General features: G+C 44.9%; 1 protein-coding gene across 1 annotated transcript in view; it reads right to left on the reverse strand.

Moving 5' to 3' along the window:
* Positions 1 to 20,745, reverse strand: part of SKAP1 (src kinase associated phosphoprotein 1) — a 158,498-nt gene extending 137,753 nt beyond the window's left edge. The window contains exons 1-3 of the mRNA XM_072885904.1: positions 20,666 to 20,745; positions 14,144 to 14,249; positions 3,245 to 3,270 (exon numbers count right to left, since the gene is read on the reverse strand). Of these exons, the coding sequence (XP_072742005.1) occupies positions 3,245 to 3,270; positions 14,144 to 14,249; positions 20,666 to 20,699 (166 nt within the window). The 5' untranslated portion in view covers positions 20,700 to 20,745. The remainder of the gene's footprint in view (positions 1 to 3,244; positions 3,271 to 14,143; positions 14,250 to 20,665) is intronic.
* Positions 20,746 to 23,365: the final 2,620 nt, after the last annotated feature.

Here is a 23,365-nt window from a genome sequence, read left to right on the forward strand (position 1 = left end):
GTAAAAATAAATCTGGTTTTATTCATCTAATTGGGGTTGTTTTCTTCAAAATAAAGCAAAAAGTCATCGCCTACAACTGCACCTACTGTGAGCTTGTTAGTGTGAATGAGTCCGTGGAAGCGGAGTTCTCTGTGCAATGCCGTGCTAAGGGGACATGCATCCAGTGGGAAGGCCCAGGAACCCCACAGGAGGACCTGGAGGGACAATTCTTTGTCCACCCTAGGCTGGAGCCCTCAGCTGGGAGGGCAGAGCCACATTTTCTCCAGCTCTGAAGGTCTATGCCCAAGCAGAGTGTTACAGAGTGACTCGGGCTCCTGAATATCTCAAAATACTGTACAGACATCAATGATTTAATCTAATTCACTTCTACCAGGGGCCTTACAGTCTTTTTGCACTCGCCCATCTTCGCATGCCTTTTGGGTTTGGGAACGGAGAGGCTGAAACACACCACTGACAATAATTTAGTGCAAAGTCCCGTTCCAGCAAAGCCAAACTTGCAGCCTGACCCACAGCTCTCATTTAGCCACACGTGCACCTTTTGACTCTTTAATCCCTGCTTTTGCATTGCTCCCTGTCCCTCCGTTCTCTGCCCAAGTGCTCAGCTCTTTCCTCCAGTCTCCCTCTCCTCCTGTGTAATGCTGGATTCCCTTGCAGTACCGCAGAACGGCCTGTCGCCGCTCCCTCAGACCATGCGTTTCTTCTAAACCAAAGCTGTTGCAGAACATTTCCCCTGCACTGAATTATGAGAAGAGACGGAAACAGCAGAAAGGAACTTGGGGGAGGGCTACAACTGACCCAGGTCCTCTCCAGATTTTCTTTGCCAACTTTCCTTAGCTCTCTTTCCACAAAGGGGAGGTTGCTGCAGGACAGCAAGGGCATGCATAGATAAAATATATTAAGTGTATAAAATGCTTCACATAGGCAGTCAGCCCTCCTCCAAAAGGAAATATGAGTCACCCTGGGACTCTGTTCAAAGAGCACCTAAGGAACAAGGCAAAAATAATTTGCAGCTACACGTTACAGTCAACATCGCTTGGTGCATACGAATCGGGCACAGCAACTCATCCTGCGTCTCGCGCTCTGTTCAGGTACATCTTTCTGAAACTGCACCGGTCTACCCCACTCATCCTCAAGACAAGACCTCCACTCCTGTTTCATATATATTTCTGCTTGCTGGGAGATACCAAGACCGATTGTATTAATTTCAGCCAATACTGGAAGCCAACAGGTTGGGATAGCTGGAATCACCGAGGTTTTGGTCTTCAGAGGGATCTCAGCACGACTCCGAGTTAAAGGAGCTCAGCTGCCTTTCCCAGAGGTGGTCACAAGTTTTGCTTCTTTTTTTAGAAAAGAAGTTTACTAGATACTACAAAGAAAATCCCAAACCTTCTTAGAAGCAGCCTTTTCCTTTGCCACGGCAGCCTGTAATTTAAATGCACTGGCAGTGCAGCTAGGCAGCTAATTTACGCCTGGTTTTTTGCAATCCTCTCACCAATATGTCCAGGCACATGGGAGTCATTTTTTGCTTTAAAACCAAGCCCCACGTTGTAGTTCTCTGGCTCTTTTCCATTCAGCATGCACCAGGTTCTCATCACCACCTTTCCTTCCCCCAGCAAGGTATCACAAACTGGAGGTGATGCTCTCGAGGTGGTGTCCAAGCCAATGTTTTAACTCCCAAGCTGTCCGGTTCCCTTAGTACTTTTTTTTCAGAATAGTATTAGTTCAAGATGCCATAGGAGCACATTTGGAGATACCTACGTACCCGAAGACCCAAACGCTTGTACAGTAATTCCTAGCAGGCATTTAAGCAAGCTAGGCACTTCATTTACAAATCTATACGCAGTTCTGCAAACCAATCTTCCTAATATTACTTAGGCTTCCAACTCTATAAAAGAATAAAGAATATTTCAAAAGAACAAAAGCATCCCTCCTCCACCCTTTAAATTGTATGAACTTTCAAAATTAAAAAAAAAAAAATCTAATTTTGAGCCCTTTTATGTGTTCTAATCCTCTCTCACTCTTTTTTTTTTTTTTAATTTTGAACACAGCTGTCTGTTGTACTTTCTCAAATGATGCCAGATGCTGGGTTCATCAACCAAACGCATGAAAACAATGGTTTGAAAGCAATTAGAAGCACCGAGGCTGCACAGAGGCTCATATTAAAATGTGATAACACTGTTCTAGTGGGAATTGCAACGCTGCTGCATTTCTGACATTTCTGTGCTGCCAGACAGACAGGATGTGCTGGAAGTGGGCCCTGATCGAGGAGGTAACATACTGGAATTTATTCCTGGGGTAAATGAAGGATTAGCTGAGTTGGAACACTCGCAAGGATTTTTATTACAGCCCCAGCTCCCATCTTGTTCGTACACTGGCAGATCCTTCTGTCTGCGCTCACGTATCACAACCATTATTTAAGGAAAAAGGACAAACCCACCAAACCGCACGCCTTGGCTGTACCCATTGCTCCAAATCAGGAATCAGAGCTGAGCTCCACCGATCCGATACCGCGTCAAAGGAGCTCCAGGTCAGCTCTGAGCAAATACATCTCCATCAATTGCCCCGAAGATGCAGAAGTACCCACTGACACAGCTTGTGACCTGCAGGCACCCTGGAAAGTTTAAATCATCACCCGCATTATTGCAGAAACGAAGATCAAAGTCACCATCAGAATCTCCCAGCTTGTTAACAGACATAACAAGAGATGGTCACGGTCCTGAAAAATTTACAGCCTGACCATTTGTCTACACCTGGAGGTTGATTCAGTTTCAAGTTGGGATTAACGTGAAGCGATGCGACTGGAGGAGACTGGCTGAAGGTTACCCAACAGTCTCTGCTCCCAAGTCAATGGCCCATGGGAATATACCACCCGCCCTTACTGAACTTGAAGTCTTTTCTGGAGGCAGAAGTTTTGCAGAAAAATTTCCTGGGCTTGTCCAAGACGATACGTTTATGTCAGCACCACACAGTTGTGTATTATTTACTTTCAAGGGTAAGGAGAAATGGACTTCTACTGCTCAGAAAGAATACTAACCCCAGCTCCTGCCATAGCCCTCACCACAGCTTTGCCGCTTGCCACCCCAAGAACTGCCATATATATTCTGCCACACACAGCTATATATTCAGTTTAAGCTCTTCTCTGTGTTGACTTTGCACAGAAAACACCAGAGACATCCAGCCCTTCCCTACTCCCCAAGCCCATAACAGTGAGAACTCACCCCTCCTTCCCCTGGCTTGAACTCACCTCGGGGCAGAAATTCCAAGTGGTACCTAAAAGACCCAAAAAAAAAAAAAAAAGACAGACATAAGCATACATTATTTTCTTAATTATTTGTTCCAGCCTGATGAATAAGTGATAGATGGGAGAATTATGCCAGAAGTGTTGCCAGGAACCCAACGAATGGTCAACACACATTTTGTGCAGGAAGCTTCAAGAGGAACTGCGAGTCCTACAGGTGCTAGCTGGCCCCTGCGACATCCTCTGCTGCCCAAGGAACCTCCTTCACATCTCCTCCTCTTGAAAAGTTTCAAAGGCTCCCAACTTCCTTCCATTAGAACAGGTCTCTTTCTCCAAACGCAAAGGTTTACATGACCTTTTGCTTTGCAGCCTTAATTAAAGACCTTTAAAGGTCCCTTCCAGCCCAAACTATTCCATGATTCTATTCTAGGACTCTTTTCTTAACCTCATCTCACACCTTCCCTTACAGCAGCAGCATCGCAGAGGGCAGCACGCACGCTACCCACGCCAGAAACACTCCTCCATGATTTCTTCATCTCTCACACTTTGAGAGCATCTTGGGTTGACATCTGAGTCATTTAAATAAGGGAACAGCACTGGCGAGTTTTGGAAACAGATCAAGGATTAGGGATAAACCACAAAGTGACCCATTCACAGGCAAGATGTGTAACAAAGGGTTGGTCTATAGGCATTAGTGGCAAGAATCCAGTATGTAAAAATCCAATCAATTTGTTTCCTCATTAAAAGCTTTCATGAAGAAAATGATTTAACACAAACATCCAAGCTACTGACACAGATTAATTAGAAAACAACAACAGAATTCTGATTAAGGGCATAATATTTATTTGACTTGTTTGCTTTGGACAAGAAAAATAAAAAATGTGCACAGATTAGAAGAAACTTTCCTGGGAGAACAGGCTCAGTGATAAATAACAGCTGTATTATATTGGAAAGAGCCACACCACTGTGCCTTGTAGCGAGAAAGGGCTGCAAATTTCTCTGGGCCTTTGGATGCTCTTGGCAGTGGTCCCCCATTTTTAAGACGAGCTCTTTGCTATCCATCCTAAGGCAGCTATATCTTATCTCTGAAGCCCAGAGAATTGACACCACCTGCCCAAGGTCAGAGGAACCGTCAGAGCAGCTCCATCCTTTTGTTTCCGATCAGCAATAACTGTTACTCAACATTTGCTTTGAGAATTCAAACATTAATCAACATTTGATTTGAGAAGCCTCCCCTCCCTGGGCTCAGCCTCTGCTCTCCCTGCGTTCCCCCGACCCCTCAAGTCCAGCATCCCTGAGAGTTGAAATACTTTTGTCTCCTGAACAGACAACGACTGCGAGACAAGGACAGCAAAATCACTTCTTGTTTTGTGAACTTTTGTCTCTTGTGCTTGAGAGACTGTCCTAATCTCCCCTGAACATGTTTTAGTGATAACATTTACTGCACTAGGACCAAAATGATTTTCTGTCACTTCTAATTCCAGTTCAATAAAAGTATAAGAGCTTTGTTTCTAACCTCTGTCATTTTTAATACAGTAAAATGGTTTAAAAAAAAAATGTAAAATTGAGTTCCATTTCCTACTGGACCAGCAAGCCCATGTTAGCTTCACTCTGATCAAATTTAAGGGGGGGGGGGGGGGCAGAATACCAAAAAGATGCTTTGCTTTTTCTGGTTTTTTTTTTTTTAGCATAAGGAAACAGTCAAAAATTCTAATCTCATCAGATCAGGATGTGTCTTTAATCTCATGCTTTGATCATTTTCACTCTGGAAAGGCTTAAGCAGAGAATGGAAGTTAGTTTAAAATTTAATCGGGAGTAGGGGGAAGATGGTCTTGTTCTTATGGAAGATGAAAGAGTAATGATCTAATTCCTTCATCTGCCACTGACTGCATGAAAATCTTGAATAAATTACTTATCTTGAGAGCTTAAAAGACACCCACATACCATGCCAGTGTATTTTCAGTATGTTCATTTGTAGGATTTCTTTCTTTCCCCCTGATGTTTTGTACACGTCTGGGGGGCGGGGGGGAAGGATGACTTTCAGCATCGGTGTTTCCCCCCCCCTTCCTGCAGGTAACTTCAGCCTTAGTTAATCAGCAAGTTATATTTTCACAATTTTCAGAGGTGGCCAAAATTTTCCTTTTTTTTTGTTCCTGCATTACCCAAGAAATGCAATTATTTGGGCAAAACACCCTTTTTAGCTGCAACAACCTAGGTAGCAAATAGGGCTTGTTCAAATACATCTCTAGCCCTAAGTCATGTGCACGCTTATAGACTCAGAATAAAGCATGTTTCTGGGCAGCAGAGGAGGAACTCGGCCAGCAGAAGCAGGTTAGTCATCTTGGGCCATTCTCCAAAGTACAGAGCTTGAGGCCAGTTCTGATTTTTGTTCCCAATTAAGACAGTACTAACTGACAAGCGTGTTATGCCTTTAACACGCCTGATCTGTGGGTAACAGGCGGTTACACGTTTCGTTCTTTAGCTTTGCAGAAGGTTTACCCTGAAAGTTGTAGTCCAATAGTTTCTCACAGCAAATAATTTTTTAAAAATTGTAATTGCTGCATACACATCCCGCCCTGAGCCAGACAGTGTAAATTAGAAACCAGAGGCCTAATCTTTATTCAACGGCATCTTTATTTTGGAGGTTATGTGCCTTGGGATCAAGCTTGACGTTTTCATCCTTAATCAGCAATTTTTAGATCTCGCAAACAGCACGAGTAAAAGCTTCTCATTCATTTTCTTAACCAGAAAGTTTGGGAATAGGTGATATATTTGGTCATGTCTTAACTGTTCCTTTTAAGCGCTTTATTAAAAAAGCTCCTATCCACCAGCTGTGGGTGGAATTCCCCAAGAAGAGAACCAGTTAAGGCAAAGCATAGCAAAGAGTTTTCAGCCAAACAGGAAGGTCCAATTTACATCAGACCTTAGGAAAGTGGAGGGAGATGGGGGGAAAACTCTTGTCAAATGATTAACTAGCTTCAGCAAAACGAGCTCGCAAAGGAATCTAGTGAGAATTTTGATGCAATATGTAAAGCGAGGAGCTAACCCCAAAATATCTGATTTCCATTACAAAGCCAAAGAACGAGTGCTGCACTGCCAATACTTTAACAAAAGACATCCTACAAGTATTTCCCCCGCATGGTTCGCAATGAACCACCCACCTCTCTCACCTCATCGGTGCATATTTCGGGCCAGACTGAAAGAACTCACAGATTTATTCTGCTGAAAATACAAAGCGTTTCTCACGATCGTATAGCCTTTGAGGTTATGCACTCAACAAGCAAACATCAGAGGGGCTCGCTTTTCTGGAAGTGTTTATGTTCTTTGCTCCTGAAAAACATACAGATCCCAGTTCTAATTCATCAGCCTCCTAGTAGCAGTGTCTCCAACTGGACCCAATCAAAACTGCAACTCAACTGTGTAAACAGACCTCAGAGGGCAAATTACCATGAGAAAGAGTAGAAGAAAATGCTGTTGTCACGTTGGACAGGGAAACTGAGTCACAGAGCAGGCAGGTTTGCCAGAAAGCCTCATTCCCAACAGGAACCCACTGTCCTTACAGTCTTGAGCCAGAACTGATGTTTCTCCATGTCTGGTCTGTAAGGACCAGAGCCTTCTGCTACCTCCCACAGAGCCAGGGTCTTCAGAAATGAAAGATGCTTCCAGGACACATCAGGACCTTGATCATAGATCTTATCTGTGCACTGGTTTATAACAGAAGCAAGATTGGAAGCAACCCCAAAAGCATCAGTTAGGCACTTGTGAGGTTTGAAAACAAGTTCTCCAAATCCTACCCTTCCTAGCCATCCTGTATGATGGATTAACTTTCAACAAAGTCATTTGCTTTCCATAGCTCTTTTAGTCAAAAGCAGTCACCTGAGGGCAGGGATGCTGCCAGGCCTGACCCAGCAGGACTCCATTCCTTGCAGATGCAGGACTACCAGCAAAGAAGTTACTTCAACACTCCTATCAGCTCGGCAGCAGCGTTTAAACCAGGGAAACCCAGAAATATCCCTTCTTATTCCAAAAGGAAGAGCAGATTAAGCCCTGGAACGTGCAAGGATGAAATTCCCCCGTGGGTCAGTATTATTCTTGCCACGCTAGGTCTAGATTTGCCCTTTGGTATGCACACAGAACTCATGTTTTCCTGGAGCACCAAGATAATTTGTTTTTACGCCTCCATTTCCAACCTTTACACAAAACTCAAGCCGCAGATCTACCCCAGGCCTCTGTTGCACAGGGGGGGGTCACGACTCCCACCAACGGCACAAACATCCGGTAAAATACATTATTAACACATGCCCTCCTCCCATCCACAGCTTGAGTTTGCTGACCAGCATCCACTGCTTGCAGCAAATCCTAGAGCTGAAGGAGTCAAACCAGATCCATTTGGGGCTAGAAGCAAAAATTGCTGTCTGAAATCTTACGGTTTGTATTATGCAGGGGGTCAAACCTGATGGTTATAATGGTCTCTTTGCAGCTCTAAAGTCTATAAAAGTCTCAACCCCACTTTCCTCTCAGACTCAATTTCAGCAGGAACCATAAAATAAAGTCAGGTTTCAATCAAATTTCCTGTATTTTCCTGTCCAATTAAGAACACTAATATCACCACAGATGTTATTAAATTAGATATTTCAAGACAGTCTAATTTGTTTGGTGCACAGTATTCATTGGTTTTTAATGTTTGCAAAAAATTTTTTTAAAATCAATGCTGTACAAGATTTCAAGCAGAAAAAAAAAAGATGAAAATGGAATTGGGGAGCTCACCATTAGCAAAGTCTGTTACAAACCACTTCAAATGCATTTCTCGGTTAAATGTTACAGAAGCAGCAGCAGCAGCTATGCAAAGACTCTGGTTACACAATTTCAATCATTTACAGTCCTCAGGTTTCAGATTAACAATGCATTCACAAGGAAATGGATGGGGAAACAGGGGTAATTTTATCAGCTGGAATGGAAAATGATGCAAATTACTGAAACGAGTCTAACCCAGAAGGCACCAAACTGCATTACTGGCAGAGTGAATGGCCACATTCACCCCAGGTATAAAAGCAGGTAGAATATGGTAACAGCTGAATTGAATTTGTGCCCCTGCCACGGCATCTATTAACACAGGAGAATTCCTTCCTCAGCGCTCCCCAAAAGGAGGGGAAAAAAAAAATCCCCTATCGAGATTTAGAGAATAAATTGGGAACATCCTAACAGAAACTTTACCAGACTTTAAAAAGAAATAATCACCACGGTCAGTATTAAACTTGACTGTTGAGAACTGAAGGAATGCCTGTGCTCACACACACCCAGGCACAGATGTACTGGTGCGGGGTGGTGAGAAGCGTTAGATCTCCATTAACACCAGCTGGTCCAGTGCACGCTTACGTGTCCCCAAGCCAGTGCTTCCCCCCCACCCTGAGCAGGACCACGTCTCCCCTGCACGAAGGAAAAAACAACCTGAGGAGCTCATTTTTAGGATAGAAAAATGCAAATCCCAAACCTGCTAAGTACTTCTGAAGTGGCAGGGACTTGCTTTTATTTTTTTGCAGAACAGATCTGTATTTAATGGCCAAAGTAAGCGTGAATGAAATCCTGCTCAGCAAGATCGTTTCCTTGCTGAGCAAATAAATTTCAGCTCTCTGAAGAACATGAAGGAGGAGAACAGCACTTTGCCTAATTAAGGACAATGTGGTGGGGCTCTAGTCCAGCCCTGGCATTAATGTGCTGAGCTCAATTATCTGCCCATCAGGTCACATTCTTAAATTCCTTTTTATCTTGGTATCACACGTTATTCAGCATAATGAGTTTAATATTGGTAGGAATTACAGGCAGTGCATTTACACTAATGAAGCAAAATTACCCTGAAATTGCATTTTCTTTAATTTCAATCTTAAAACTTTAAAATAAGGTTGAAAATTGAAGTAATAAATGTAGTTAATACGGTTAGAAGTTTATTAAAACAGGCCAAACACACTGCTTTAGACAGAATTTGGGATGTATTTCCATTAGTGAATCTTTTACAATCCTACTGTAATACCTTGCCACAGAAAGGATCAAGTCCAACCCGATAATTAGGCAAAGCTCCCTTGGTGTTGAAGTATCTACAGTTCAGCTACACCTGTAAACCAATAAAACCAGTAGCTTATTGGTTTGTGACAACGTGCATGAACCACATGGTACAACAGCTTGCTGAGATTTGTAGCACGACCCCAAGGGCGCCCAAACCAGAGGCAGTCACGCCGTGTTGCCTCTTCCCTTACACTTCCATCTGGGGACAAACCATCCTGTTTCAGCTCCAGCAGCAAGTGCAGGATTTCTTACTGACAGTAACACCGGCAGGGCCGGATGTGGCAAAGCACCCAGCAGGAACTAGGTGATGGTGCTCCCCAAAAACAAGTATTTCTGCAGCTCAGATTGAAACAGAGTATGGAAACAGCTACCCAGGCACTGGGAGCATGTCGGACCCCCTCTGTGTTCTGCATCTCCGCACCGAGGGTGAGCAGTTTCTAAGCTCAGAGGCTGTATTTATTTTTCTGAACCTCAGTGTTCCAAACAAGGCTCACGGTGGCAGAGCCCAGCCTCTGGCTGAAGATGCAGCACAGCTATGGCCTTTCACTACACAATCAGACATTTAAACCTCATCCCACACTTACATTAGAGACTAAATCACTCGACCAGGCAGGGAGCACACGTCTGCTGTCCAGGCTGGGAAGGCAAACACGCTGCCAGCCAGAGCACTCTCGCATTTGTGACACTGGACACAAATACCAGCGTGGCACTACGGTGACTGTGGAGGTCCAGGAAAGACTTTGGCTTCTGCAGGCTCTCTGTAGCAGCCCAGGACATCACCGGGAGATGTCTGATACGTGAGAAGTTTCACTGCAGAGTTAAAAGACCACGTGCAGACTTTTCCTCACCGATAGCACAGTAGCAGCGTTGGGAATATTGCCATAAACTTTAAGTAGGATTAGACAATGAGGCAGTAAAATGAGGTTTTGGGGGTTGTTATCCAGAGGTGAAGAGCTTGGTCTGTGCTGGAGCTCCTGCTGCTGGTAGGAATGGCGAAAAATGGTCCTGTGCATTAGTTATGAGTAGCAGGATTGGGCCTCAGGTTCACGTCGGTGTTTTAGTCACAGCGGAGCAAATTAAAGGTAGAGTTTCAGTGTCTATTTTGGATTTCCTTGTGGGTATATGCGAAAAACTCAACATTAATTAAGCCCCTTTCTCTTCATTTCTGCTTTGATATACAACAGGCCTGCCTTGCCCTCCTTTTAGCACTATTACATTTCACCTCAGGGGAAAAAAAAAAAAATACTAAGAATTTGTTTCCATCAATGCAAACTTGCCTTCCTACAGGGAGTTTAAATGACTAGCTGACTCCAAGGAGATGGAGGAACTATTTATCTCCATATTTTTAAATAAATCCCATTCTCCCCATCTCACCCCCTGCCATTGTAACTGCTCTAGAAATGTTGAAATGCTGAGGTGAGGTCATTTAACAGCAAGAAGACGAGGGTTGTTTTTTTTTTTGTTACTGCTCTTGCCAAAGGACAAGAATGGGCTTGTGTTCCTGAGCGGAGTCATGTATCCGATCCATCCCAGGTGTCGGACATCTGCTGCTAGCTCTGCAGCTGGCTTTGTTAGGACACAAGAAACAGCAGCGACGTTCCCAAGGAACAACTTGAAACAAACCCTCGGCACCAACGGACCTAAAACAGAAGCAACTGACAACCTTTGGGACTTCTGGAAGACAAGCAAAACTGCCCCAGCACCACATCCTCCGCCTACCCTCCCCCAAACCAAAGCTGCTTTTTAAGCAATTTTTATCCATTACAAACACTTTGTTTTTCCGTTCAGGACTAGAGCAGAGACCTCAGCCTACGGTCAAGACACAGTATGTACCACTGTGCTGTGAGATCCTCATCCCTCACACAGATAATTCCTAGGGACCAAGCCTCCAGTTGTGTTCTGTGGCTTGTTTTCCTGGATGCCATGCAAAGCAATCAGAGAAAGCAATTAAAAAAAAAAAAAAAAAAAAAAAGAGATTCTCAACAAAACCAAAGAGATGATTAGGAAAAAAATTGCCAGGCCAGGATTTACATATAAGATATTAGAAAGTGGAATAGGACCTGACTTAGTAGGGAGGGGAAAAAAAAAAAAGAGAAAGAAAAGAGAGAACTGTTTCAACACAACAGTGCACTTTAAATAACCAAATGAATTCTGAAAGTAAAACGGTACAGGGACTCATAACTCAGCCGTATGGTGACAGCCTCCCCACAGCCGCCGCCTGCAACGCCTCCGACATGGCTCCTCGAGCAAAAATACCCCAGACTGCCTTGGAAAAAATTATAACCTGCAAACACAATCCACTCCCTACCTACCGCACTTCTTGCGGTGAGACGGGAACAATATATCCTCACAGGTAGCACATGGAGACATAAAGCCCAACCACTTGTTCACATTAGAGTCATCAGCGAACCTCCTGGTGGGGGAATGTTATGAGGCCATGGGGAGAGCAGCGATATAAAGACCTGACGGCCAAGTTACAGGAACAGTTATTGAGTCTGGCTCAGGATAATCACACTAGATGAAGCTCTTCCCTTTCAGAGACGCATGTGTCTCTCCCCAGTAGTTGAGCAGTTTACTTATGTCCATTATGAACCCAAATAATGAAACCCTACACGCCATGCTGTGTTTCACCCTGCAGAGGTGAAACGCAGAGAGCAGGGCTGCTCGGGGGAGGCAGGCGCTTCCTGAAGACGAAGGCTGATGATTTCCTGAACACCCGCCACAAAAGCCACAGCGAGCTCCCTGAAGAGACAAACCCACGCCTCATCCCCAAGAGCAAGACTTGCTTAGATCCTTTCAAATAAAAAGACACAGTCATCGTTACAGTAATCTCCCACCACAAATCATTGCGTTAATGGCTCAGGTCAGAACAAGGACATCTGTATACTCTGTTCTTCTCACCCTTTCCAAATGCCACCGGGCAATAAAACACAAGTAGGAAATCAGCAGTGCCCTGTAGTCTTTGCTCAAGGGTCTCGCTTTCTCCTCCAGCAGTACCTGCAATTTATTTCAATAAGCAACAGGACCAAGGCCCACATCTGAACCTGAGCATCCAGGAGGAATTTGCATATCACCTCTCCTCCTGATGCAAAGGCTGCGTCACCAAATCTCCTGCTTTTTTGAGATGACTTTGTTCTAAAAGCTTTATCCCAAATTGTACTCTTAGGCTGAGAAAGAGCTAAGAGCCAAGGTTGAGTTCTGTGTTACAGCATCAGTGTTCGCCCCAAGGCTGCTCCTTCTTGAGCAAGTCACCAAAACCACACGCAGCCTCTGCGAAGCCAGAGGTCCATGGGACGATGGCCATAGCAGCACCTTTCCCTGCTGCTCAAGCATTGTCCACAAATCTAACATCACACAAAGACAGACCACCTACTTCAGGAAGCAAGAACAATCCAGTATTTCCAAGCTCGCCAAGTGCCTCACACATTTATCAAGTTCCATGCTATTTGTTTTTAACTCACTAAAAACAGACCTAAAGTTGCATTATATGCAGAGAAAGAGTCGTCCCTTTTAAAGTTGCATGTTCTCAGGACAGTTGACAAAAAGCTTGACTTGATGTCTGAATACTTCAGGTTCAGAATTCTGCTTACTTAACTCTTTCCATCCAAGATCAATACCTGCCAAGGAGTGGGAATTTTTCAGAGAAACCACACCAATCTGTTGTAAACATGCAATCAAGCCCTTTCTTCTGCAATATTACAGGACACTGCTACACACACACACCCCCCATTCCTCCATTAGATATGCTACGGCCCCATTTTCCAAAGGCTTCCATCTTCTGCGTTCAGCTTGTTTCAATTATTCAGGGCAACCCAGGCTGATAATTACACAGTCCCGTGTTGCTGAGTAAAACTGATGCTTAATTAGCCAGCAGGAAAGATCGATTAAGATACAGCAGGGCATCTTGCAAAGTTCTTCAGTGGGACTGCAGGGAATAGAGTCTGGCTGTGCCCTTCCGAAGGAGAAAATTCTCCACTTCTCATGGACTCAACAGCAGTTTTATTTAAAATGGATGCTTAGATCAGTCAGCCACCCTGAGTTTTATTGTCAGGTCTTAACTTCAAGTGGCACAACTCATATCTTATAACTAGAACATTAACAGCAAGCTCTGGATCACGTTTCTAGCCAAAAATATGATGCAGCTGAGGCTGAAAGTTTTATTTAAGCCTCCAGCAACCTGTTTTCTGTTTATGTTCCTCGATTTTCCCCTAGCACAATAGAACAACCTTTGTTTGCTTCACTCACTCATCCAAATGATGCAGCTCATGTTCTCATGCAGGACTTGAACAGTCCTGAGGACATGAGATTTTGGAACCTAGGTGAAACCGGAGTTTTAATTCAAGAAGTCCTCTTCATTCCTTTCTACTGTATCAAAGTCCAGGCAATACATATTTGAGTTCAAGACCCGCTTGTGGAATAGATACTTTCAGCAGTAAGCCAGCAGCATGAATCTTTGCTCACTGTATTGATTTACCCAAAAGCCTAAGTATCAAGTGATGGATTTTTTCCACAAAATCCTCTCTAGAACAAGGGAGAAGGAAGAACAGGACAGGACCAGAGACCCATATGCAAAGAGCTGTACAGAGCCAGCCCAAGGCACGATTTTTCACTTTGAAACCCAAAAATTCCAAACAGAAATAATGACAACTTTGCAGACAACCATATAACTGGTTAGATAGGATAGCGTACAAACCAGTGTGCGGTGCACTCTCACATTATAGCAAGCCCTGAATGTCCATTAACTTTCAAAGCATGGTCCAGCTGGTCAAATACAGCATGTGGTACCCCAAGGCGTGACACTGTTCTGAAGCACTGCCATTAGAAAGTAATGCAGATAACACAAACCTGGCTTTGACTTGCTGGAAGCCGAAGAGAATTGCATCCCTCTGCTCACTTGCTTTAGCGCTCAAGTGTTCATTCTGTAGTCCATCCGCCAGGTAAGCTTCAACATCTGGGAAAGAGAGAATTACAGGTTAAAACTAACCTGTTCTTGGCGAAGAAACCTGGACCTGGCTGTGCACTGGGAAGCCCCTGAAGCACCATACCGAGCAGTCTGATCTAGAGACACAAGTCAATCTGAAGACTTCATTTGGAGAAGTTAAGACACTGAACGGATTGCAGATAGAAGATCTAAATATTGCATGCAATTACAGAGCTTCTCTCTAGTTGCAATGGTCCAAGGCAAATAAGCAACTGCAAAGAAACCACCAAGCAGAAAAAAAGGAAGAGGAAGGTGAAACATGGATAGGTCTATTGGACTAAAGTGCAACTCTACCTGCCTCTCTGCTGCCCCAAACCCTAAAAATCTGCTGCTGTGAAATGCTTTTGGCATTAAGTAAGGACAGAAGAAGTGGTTATCCCGTTCAGAGGAGGATCCAAAGCACTTTTAAAACACCACTGCAAGATATCCACTGACACTTCAAGGAAACTCTAACCTGTGGTTTTCACAAGGATGATCTCCGTAAAGGCCAAGCACTGAACACCAGGTTGGTTGTGCACTAGCCTATGTGCACTCGTATCACAACATGGGTTCTCCCGCAAGGTTATCACTGAAATCCTACACCCTGTGCTTGCTCAACAGAGACAGCTAGGCAAAAGTAAATACGGTATTCTCTCACCTGGAAACCACATCTATATGCAGAAATGTAATCCTTTTATCTTCCAGCTCAGGTTAAGTGTTTTCTATTTGCATAAATATTTGTGTTCTTTGCAGAAACCTCAAAAAAAAAACTCATAGAAAACAAAACCGTTCCAATCACACCTGCTCTGTATAGGAGAATTCCATCCTTGTACTTCAGCAGCATTACTGCTAGCAGGGAAAAGATTGGCTTCAAAGCTATGGTGTTGTACATCCACAGGCCTCTCCAACCTTTAACTCACACCCCATACTGTGACACTAATGTCAGTTTAATATCCTGCTTGCAAGACTTTCAGCTCCTTATGCTTCAGCTGCTGGTACAACAGCCAGCACTGTTTAGCACACCCCAGGAATCTGCACAGCTCCTTAAAACCAGCTCTTCCACCTGCAAGTACATCTCAAGATCAAAATGCCATATGAGATAATACCTTTTTCTGTTAAAATCAGGAGCGCTCATTTCTTTTTGTTGCCTGCTCATGACACACGCAAGAAAGGCTTGGGGCGGGAGAGCTCTTTAAGGTGACGAGCATAAGGAAGGACATGGACAGGAACAAGGCTGATGCTTGGGCATCCGCCAGGAACAGGGCCCTCTTCCCACCTCCTCTTCAGAGTGACAGAGGGGCAGGACCAGAGAGACCCAACTCTGACCACAGCAGCCTGGGAAGGAGAAGCGCATCCAGATCATAACACTTGTCTCCGTAACAGTCTGGTTCTCCTTTCTGGATTTATCCAGCTGAAAGCACTATTTCCATGGGAGCACTCACTAATAAGCACATTTCAGCCAAACTCAGACTCCTCCAGGTCCTCACTAGCTCCTTCCTCTGTCTCCTTGCCTTTCCTCCTACCAGGGGGACTCCTGACCCACAAGAACCAGGTCCGAGCCAGCTGTGCCTCACAGCTGCAGCCACCACTTCATAGCTGAGAAGCCCGCTTCTCAGAGAGAACAGAGAGAGAGAACAGAACCGATTATAATGCACTTCTTTTAAAAAATTTAAAGTTGGAGAGATCAAAAAGCAGCAGCACAGGAGGGAGGGGAAAAAAAGGGAGGAAAAAGTCAAGCAAAAAAAAAAAAAAGGGGCCCAAGTTTAGTAAAAAGAAGTAATAAAAATTCCCAGATTTGTAGCCGTACTGTAGACAAGGAGAAAATGGAGAAATCTCCCTGGTTGCTAATAAGATGCGGAGTCCAATAGCTTCATAGCTTAAAGCCCGCACGCAGCACTGAGACACCGAAGCACCCTAGCACAGCCCCTCGGACGTGGGGATGCCCAGTTGCCACATCTCAGCAGACGGGCAGTAACGCTCATTCACAGCATCGCTCTCAAACCCACGCCTACAATCAGCAGCGGTTTTGGGAGCTCCAGGAGCACAGAGGTGTCAGGCCAAAATGCCTATTGATATCAAGTTCACTGCTGGTAATTCAGCCCTAGATAGCCTGCCTGGGATAGCTGCTCTGGCAAAGCCTTTGTGTTGAGTGAAGCTTTTTAAATCCCAGGCCAATCCTGTAATCCTTAGGCTAAGTTTCATTTTCAGTACGTCTCTATGCAGTTTTAACTGTACATCTAAGATACAGTACCAGCTTATGACAAGCCTAACAACGCTGAGGCTTACACCACTTACAAATTACATAGAAAGTACCCAAGTACATATATCTAAGCACAAAGGATATATCTTGCTCTGAGGAGCTTACTGCTTAAGAACAGATGAGGCTAAGGGGACAATTTATTATATACAAACCAGCATAAAAACAGCACAGTAGAAATGGGTCAGCAAGAGAAACTACGTACAGGCTGTATTTCCGCAGTGAAAGAGAACAAGCAAGAAAAACAAACTGCTCCCAGGACTTGTGCAAATATCAGCTGCATCCTTCTGTCATTTTTAAGCGCAGATTAGCTCCATGAGTATGCGATTAGCTGTAATATGGTATTTACTTACTGGGATGTCAGCACAGATCAGCTGCTGGATAAGTTATAGTAGAACTAGGGTCACTTCTGCAAACCAGGCAGAGCCCCTTTCAGAGCCAGCCACTATGTTTATAGCACCAGGAAATGAAAAAGAAAGCCTAACCATAAACTCTCAAAGTGGATCAGGAAGAGCAATATGTAAGCAGCTCTAGAGTAAATCACCCTAATGTTAGTTTTACTGCTTGTCGGTAACATTATATTCTTGATGTTTATAGATTGCTTTCTGCGATCCACTCTGAAAGTTTACAGGACTCTCCTTTTCATTTCCTGTAGCTAAAAAGGTAAGAGTGGAAAAAAAAAATAGTGGAGATTTCATCAAGTGTTTCAGGGGAGTTTCTAGAGGCAATTGCAGTTATCCACTTTAATCCTGCAGGAGATGCACAGCATCATAAGAATTATGTCACAACCACTGAAGTCCAGGTAGTAAATAACCTTTTAATGGCAGCACTAAATTCCAGGAGTTAATCAGCACTCAATGAGCAGAGCTGAAAGGTAGTAAGATGCCATGTGTATTCCCTCCATGCACATACGCACATTCACTTTTTTTTTTGCTCTTTTCTATTCCTCTGCCATCAGAAGGCTGCCAACAGAAATCCTACACTCCATGCACAGAGGATCTAGTCCCACAGAATCACAATGTTTTAGCCATGCAAGATAATGGCGAGCCAACCAGTCTGCTCCAACACTTACTCGATGCTTCACACAATCCCTCCTGCAGTTTCTCACCCCAGCTGGCTGGGAAAAATTAGTTTAAAAAAAAGTTTAGGACACCTATCAACACAGAGAGTGCAGATACCTTGAGCTTCCGTGAGACTGCATTAATATTTCCAAGATGCGCCCCAAGACAGCCAGGGATTTGGAAGGCTACTTGTATCATCCCCTGTCCCACCCGTCAAAATAAAAGCTGTGAACTATCGCACACAGTGTTTCTTGACTTTTCTGCAAGCTCAAGAAAGGCTGGTTTAATTCTGAAACAACATTTTTCAGAGGAGCCTTCCCGCTTTTGTGGGGCTGAGTCAAAGAAAACCTTGAGACCTGAAGCAATCTTCATCCATCCTCCTGCAATGGACTGAATGGGACGTTCTCCCCTACGCATTGGATGACGGGGGAACTGAGAACAGCTTCCAAGTCTCAACCCCGAATTCCCTGAGGTTTAAATTCCAGAGCTACTCATGATGCTACGCCAATGCTGACTGTGGCTTATTAGCCCTCATGAAACAAAGCATTTTGTTGTTTATTTTTGAAACAGCACTGAAGCTGCTTGCCTTGCAATTAGCAGCTACCAGCTTTGTTAGGCTGTGCAGGTGCAGTCACAGTCTCCCCGTGCAGCACCTGCTCTGTCCCTCCTGTTGCCCAAACTCCAGCAAGAAAATGGCTTTCCAGACCTACCATCTGAAATGAAGAGGGTCAAGCAAGGCAGGCGAAGGGAAGATAATCAGACTGCCAGGCTGCCTTTGCCTCTACAAATGAAAACAGAAGCCCTGGCTTTGTCAGAGATATATCTCATTTTTCAGAACCACTCTTTCAGCCTTCAGAAGAAATTGTGCTAAACAAACATTAAATACCCTTAAGCAAAAGTAGTTTTAAAAGGGACGTGGCTGAACCAAAGTGAAACCCGCTGCAATTAACTGACACCATAGTGTTAATGAGAACTTGGATTGCTTATTTGCAAGGTGGAACTTGAAGTAATATAATTGCTGCAACCCCATCTATTCATAAACAGAAAAAAGCAAGCATTGATAAGTGTTGCAGGATTGCAACGTTGAGAGAATAGCCGTATTGTGTTGGCTTTCAACCACTGCAACCTCAGCGATGTCTTAGGTGATAACAACACAACTGTTACTAGCAAGCCATTGACTGCCTGCTTCTGTGCATCGCGTAAACAGTCCTGCACTACGGACCAAACTTTAATGTAAGGAAGCAGACGTTATTGCCTGTACATCAGTACATGTTTCCTCCTCTATTTGTAATTTTTATTTTAAATACAACAATTCTTATGGTAATGCAATTTGCAAACACTGTAATAGCTCAAGCTCCTTCATTTCCAGCTTGCATAGCTAGAAACCTCCTCAGCCGCTGGAAGGCCTCAAGACCATATAGATTGTTAAGACACAGCAAGTTTGATACGGAGGTATGTGACATGCAATTAATCTCCATTCATAGCCTGCTATACTTGTCAGCAAACAAAGGCTGTGCTTTAGAAGGAGATCTGAAGCCTTCAATTAAAAACAGTCAGCTAACAAGAAAATAATCTAAGTTAAAGGAAGGTGGCAGCTGCAGAAATGAGTTGTTTACAAAAGTGTCAGCGCTGAACAATAAAGTGCTGCACATCAAAAACGTGAAAGGGTGAACTTCGCTGAAGCCCCCATGATTAAAAAACAGAGGAGAAAATTTACACCTACATCTGGGGGAAGACACAAAACATTTGGAAGAGAGCTTTGACAGGCTTGGAGGCTGCACACTCTCTCTCTCAGACTGACAGATCCCAGGACTGGAAGTTAACCGGCATCTCGGAGGGGAAGGCAGCACCATCGCAACAGGAAACAAAAGGTCACGAAGCCTTGAGGCAGCCGGGGCCAGCCCCGAACTCAACCGCTCCGAGCGGTGAGCAGCAAGATGCTAACGACTCCTTCCCCACCACCCACCCACATCTGCAACAGCAGGATGTGTCGGTGACATGCGCACGTGTCGTTCAGCAGTGAGCCAACACCGTTGCTCCAGCCCGCAATGATGCTGCTGAAGTTTTATTGATGGGGAGGTTATAATGTGGTCACCTTCTCTCGCCAAGCCTTTGCTAACCACACCATGGGGTCAGCAATGGTTGCAAAGGTCCGTACAGAACCTGTTTATGTTAGTGAAGCGTATTTTGATAGAAGGGTTTAGCATGGTTTCTGCTTGGCTGACCCACCACTGCAATGAGTGGAGTTCAAGTTTGTGAAGAAATCCAGGAAAGACAACTTCAGAAGCCTCCCATCTGCCATCTCACACGCACCCAGAAGTAAATGCTGTCAGCTCTCAGCACAGCTCATTCACTCAGATGCTGAGACCTCAGGAGGTCACATTCAAATTATCAAGCAGAAGCGGGGGCTTGAAGCCCACACTGCTCTCTCAGCTGTACCCCCATTTTCAATGGGGTTGAAGGATGCACCCCCACCAAGCAAGCTTGCTCACCGCACCCCTAGCACGACGTACAACACTTGCACAACATCTAAAGCCAGGAGACACCGCTACCACAGCCACAACAAAAAGGGCTGAGAGGGCTCACCGTAGCACACAAGCTTCTTTCACCCTTTGTACCCGCTCCCTTGTCTCACCCTAGTGATGCTCACCAGTGGAGCCATTCAGTACCTTAACTGAAAGCACTCGGGGGGCCATCTTTTGACCACGCCAGAAGACACCCCTCAATCTTGCATACGCTCTCTTCCCCTTACACAGAGTCTGGGACCACCAGAGAGCTTCCCCACCCCTAACACAGGCATGGACCCACCTACCTGCCAGCTCCTCAGCAACATGAGGACAGCCCCAAAAACACCAGGACAGGCAGCCCCATCCCCTACACTCTCATTGGGGTTAGAGACAGGGAAGGCACACATAACCTGAGGACCCCAAAACCATCAGCCTTAGAGAAGAAGTAACTCCCACAGTCCTTCCACTCCTCTCTCTGCCTCAGCCCAGCAAGGTGCAAAAAGCTTTTCAGCTTCTTCCCCTGCAACCACAGCAGACTTCCCCCACGAAGCAGAAGGGGAGCAAGGAGGAATTTGTGGTTACCTTCTAGGAGCCTCTGAATCTCTTCTGGGATCATGATACCTGCCACCTCCTTTCCACAAGAGTCAAACCTGCTGCTACTGCTCCTGTCCCTCAGGGGCAGGGGCTAAGGAAGCAGGGAGGGCGGGGACACCCCAAAAAAGTAGGAGGAACTGCTGGGCTCCGCTCAGATGCCTCCTCCTCCTCTTACAGCCCCGGCCAGCTCAACCTACCTCCTTGCAGGCAGCCAGGACGCCTGGCTCCCCTGGACGCTGAGCACCTCCACGCTCCCGAGAGCCAGAGCTCCAGCCAACAAGCTGCAAAAGTGCCTGACCCCAGCCCAGCAACAGCACAGCTGAACCTGGGCTCCTGCGTGAGCATTTTAACCAGAGGGCAGCTAGGAGGGCATCTCCTTCATTATCACACAGCTCGGTGCACCTCCTGGCAGAGCCGAGCCATGAGCTCCGTGAGGCTGTGTGGCCGTTGATTTAACCTCCTGTGCCTGTTCCTAGCACAAGAGGAGTTGGGGGTTGGATTTGTTCCAGGCTCCCTCCTCTAATGCGCAGAGGAAGAGAATGGTACTTGGCTGTTCTGCAATAAAACTTCCCCTCTTCCTGCATCCTGCATAGGAAGGGGGCTAGATTGTAATAGCCATTCATATTTCTATGTCTTGCCCAGAGAAATAACAGGGTTGCGCACTTTAACTTGCTTTATGACAGGCAATAAATGCAAACTGCACTCTACAAAACAAAAATGGCATTGCATTAGATTAACCCACAGCCCTGCATCTGCTGCTCTCCTATATAAATGAATTAGCACAAGCTGACTATGAGGATACCACTGTTATTTTTCATTCTTGCATTCCCAAATTTTAGGCTCAGTATTGACAAATCCAAAGACAGTCGTCTTTATCTGAAGCTCATCAATGATTCCAAAGACCAGTTTAAGATTTCCCATAGGTTAAGTGTACAGGATCCAGTCCTTACTTTGCAATATCCTGGTATCAAACATATATTTATTATTATAGCATATAGAAAAGGTTATTCTGAGCATGCTTGCCACTTTTGCTTTTCTGGCATTTTATGCCTGGCGTGTGACCTTTAATTATATTTTCCCAACATAGCAAATGTTGGAGATGGCAAAAAAGGATGCACTTCGGCTGTGTTGGCCACAAGTACAAAACCACATAGCTTCACTGAAGTTAGTGCTTGCTGCTTTCAGCAGGGGCACAACGCAGCTCCTGGCAGCGGAGAGCCAGGGCTGTATACTAAGGTGTATCATAATGTGATGAGGCATGGCCACGCTGAACTCTCCCAGGAGGCCCCCTAAAACTGCTTCTCTTGCTGCTTTGCTATCCTCCTGCTCTGGGCAAGCCAGCCAGCCACAGGAATGATCACAAGCTGGCAAAACAAAATCTGTAGGGGAAAAGGAAAAAAGAAGAGTGCATTGGGCTCCCAGCCTGCAAAGGCTGAGATATACAAACACTTCACTACAGTCCCACTGGCTTCAGGGGGACAATGCCATGTCGTGAGGCTGAGCATATTTCCAAATAATTGCAGAATCAGATTCTTACAGCTCTCTGGATGCATCACCTGGATGGAATAAAGGTTTAGTTGTTTGGCGGCAGGCCTTGGATAAAGGAAACCTGGAGCAGATTCCAGATTTGCCCCAAGCTTCTTGCTCAGTTCAGTCAAGGCAATCTGTGTGTTTCAGGCTTATCTCATGTATGTGATATAAGAGCTATACTGGCAAAGGCTCAGATATGGGAATGATGAAAATATATGGGAGAGATGCTCCTCCATACGCTATCAGCTGCTAATATGCTTCGTGACCCACTTTCTGAGAGATGTGGGTGAAACAAGGGAAAAGACTGTTATGCTTCTAGTTGATCTGTACAAAATCAGATAAAGAACATGTATAAGATGAAGCACAGTGCTTTCTGTTTTTTGGTTTTGGGTGTGTGCCTGCAATTCTAGTGCGTTGTCTCCACTGTAGACAGTGGAGTGGAAGGGGAAACCCCCCAAAACAGCTGCCAAGTTATTTTGGGACTTTTTAGTTGAAATATGCACTCTTATGCATGGGGACAACACCTCAATAACTCACATATAAATAACACTTGTCAAGAAGGGATGGCCTTAAAGGAGAAGTGAAGATACTGTGACCGTGAACGTGTTTAGTGTATGCAGCTGATTTCCCAGAGAAGTAACGCACTGTTTTCTGTGTAGAGTCTCTCCGCGTGGTAATGCTGAAGTGGCAGCTGCCATTTGGGGTTTAGTTGCAAAGGAGAGCAGACAGTGTGTTTTCTCTCCTGTTTAGGGAGGCTCAGTTGCTCTCCGGATCTGAGAAAAGAAACACACCACCACTTTTGATTTGTCACTTGGCTGTGCTCTGCACGTACGTGTAATTTCAGATCAACCTGGAGACAGACTTCACATCTGACATTACCAATCCAGACCTTGCAGGTTCCCTACTCTGAGTAACTTCACTCAGTTTCTGTCCTTCCCCCTTTACCTTGTGCTCTGCTGCGTGGGCTCACCCACATTGAAGACACCGCTGCATCGTATTCTTGATTTTAGGACAACATGTGCAAGAAATTGCTCTTCAGTGGATGCAGAGGTCTTAAAGCACAGGAAATGTCGCTGCAATTCAGAGGGCCTCACATGGGAGATTGCCTTGCTAGAAAACATATACATCACAGTAGTCTTGCCCATTACATCTCCTAGT

Source organism: Ciconia boyciana, chromosome 22 (genome assembly GCF_034638445.1).
Source record: "Ciconia boyciana chromosome 22, ASM3463844v1, whole genome shotgun sequence".
Lineage (NCBI taxonomy): Eukaryota > Metazoa > Chordata > Aves > Ciconiiformes > Ciconiidae > Ciconia > Ciconia boyciana.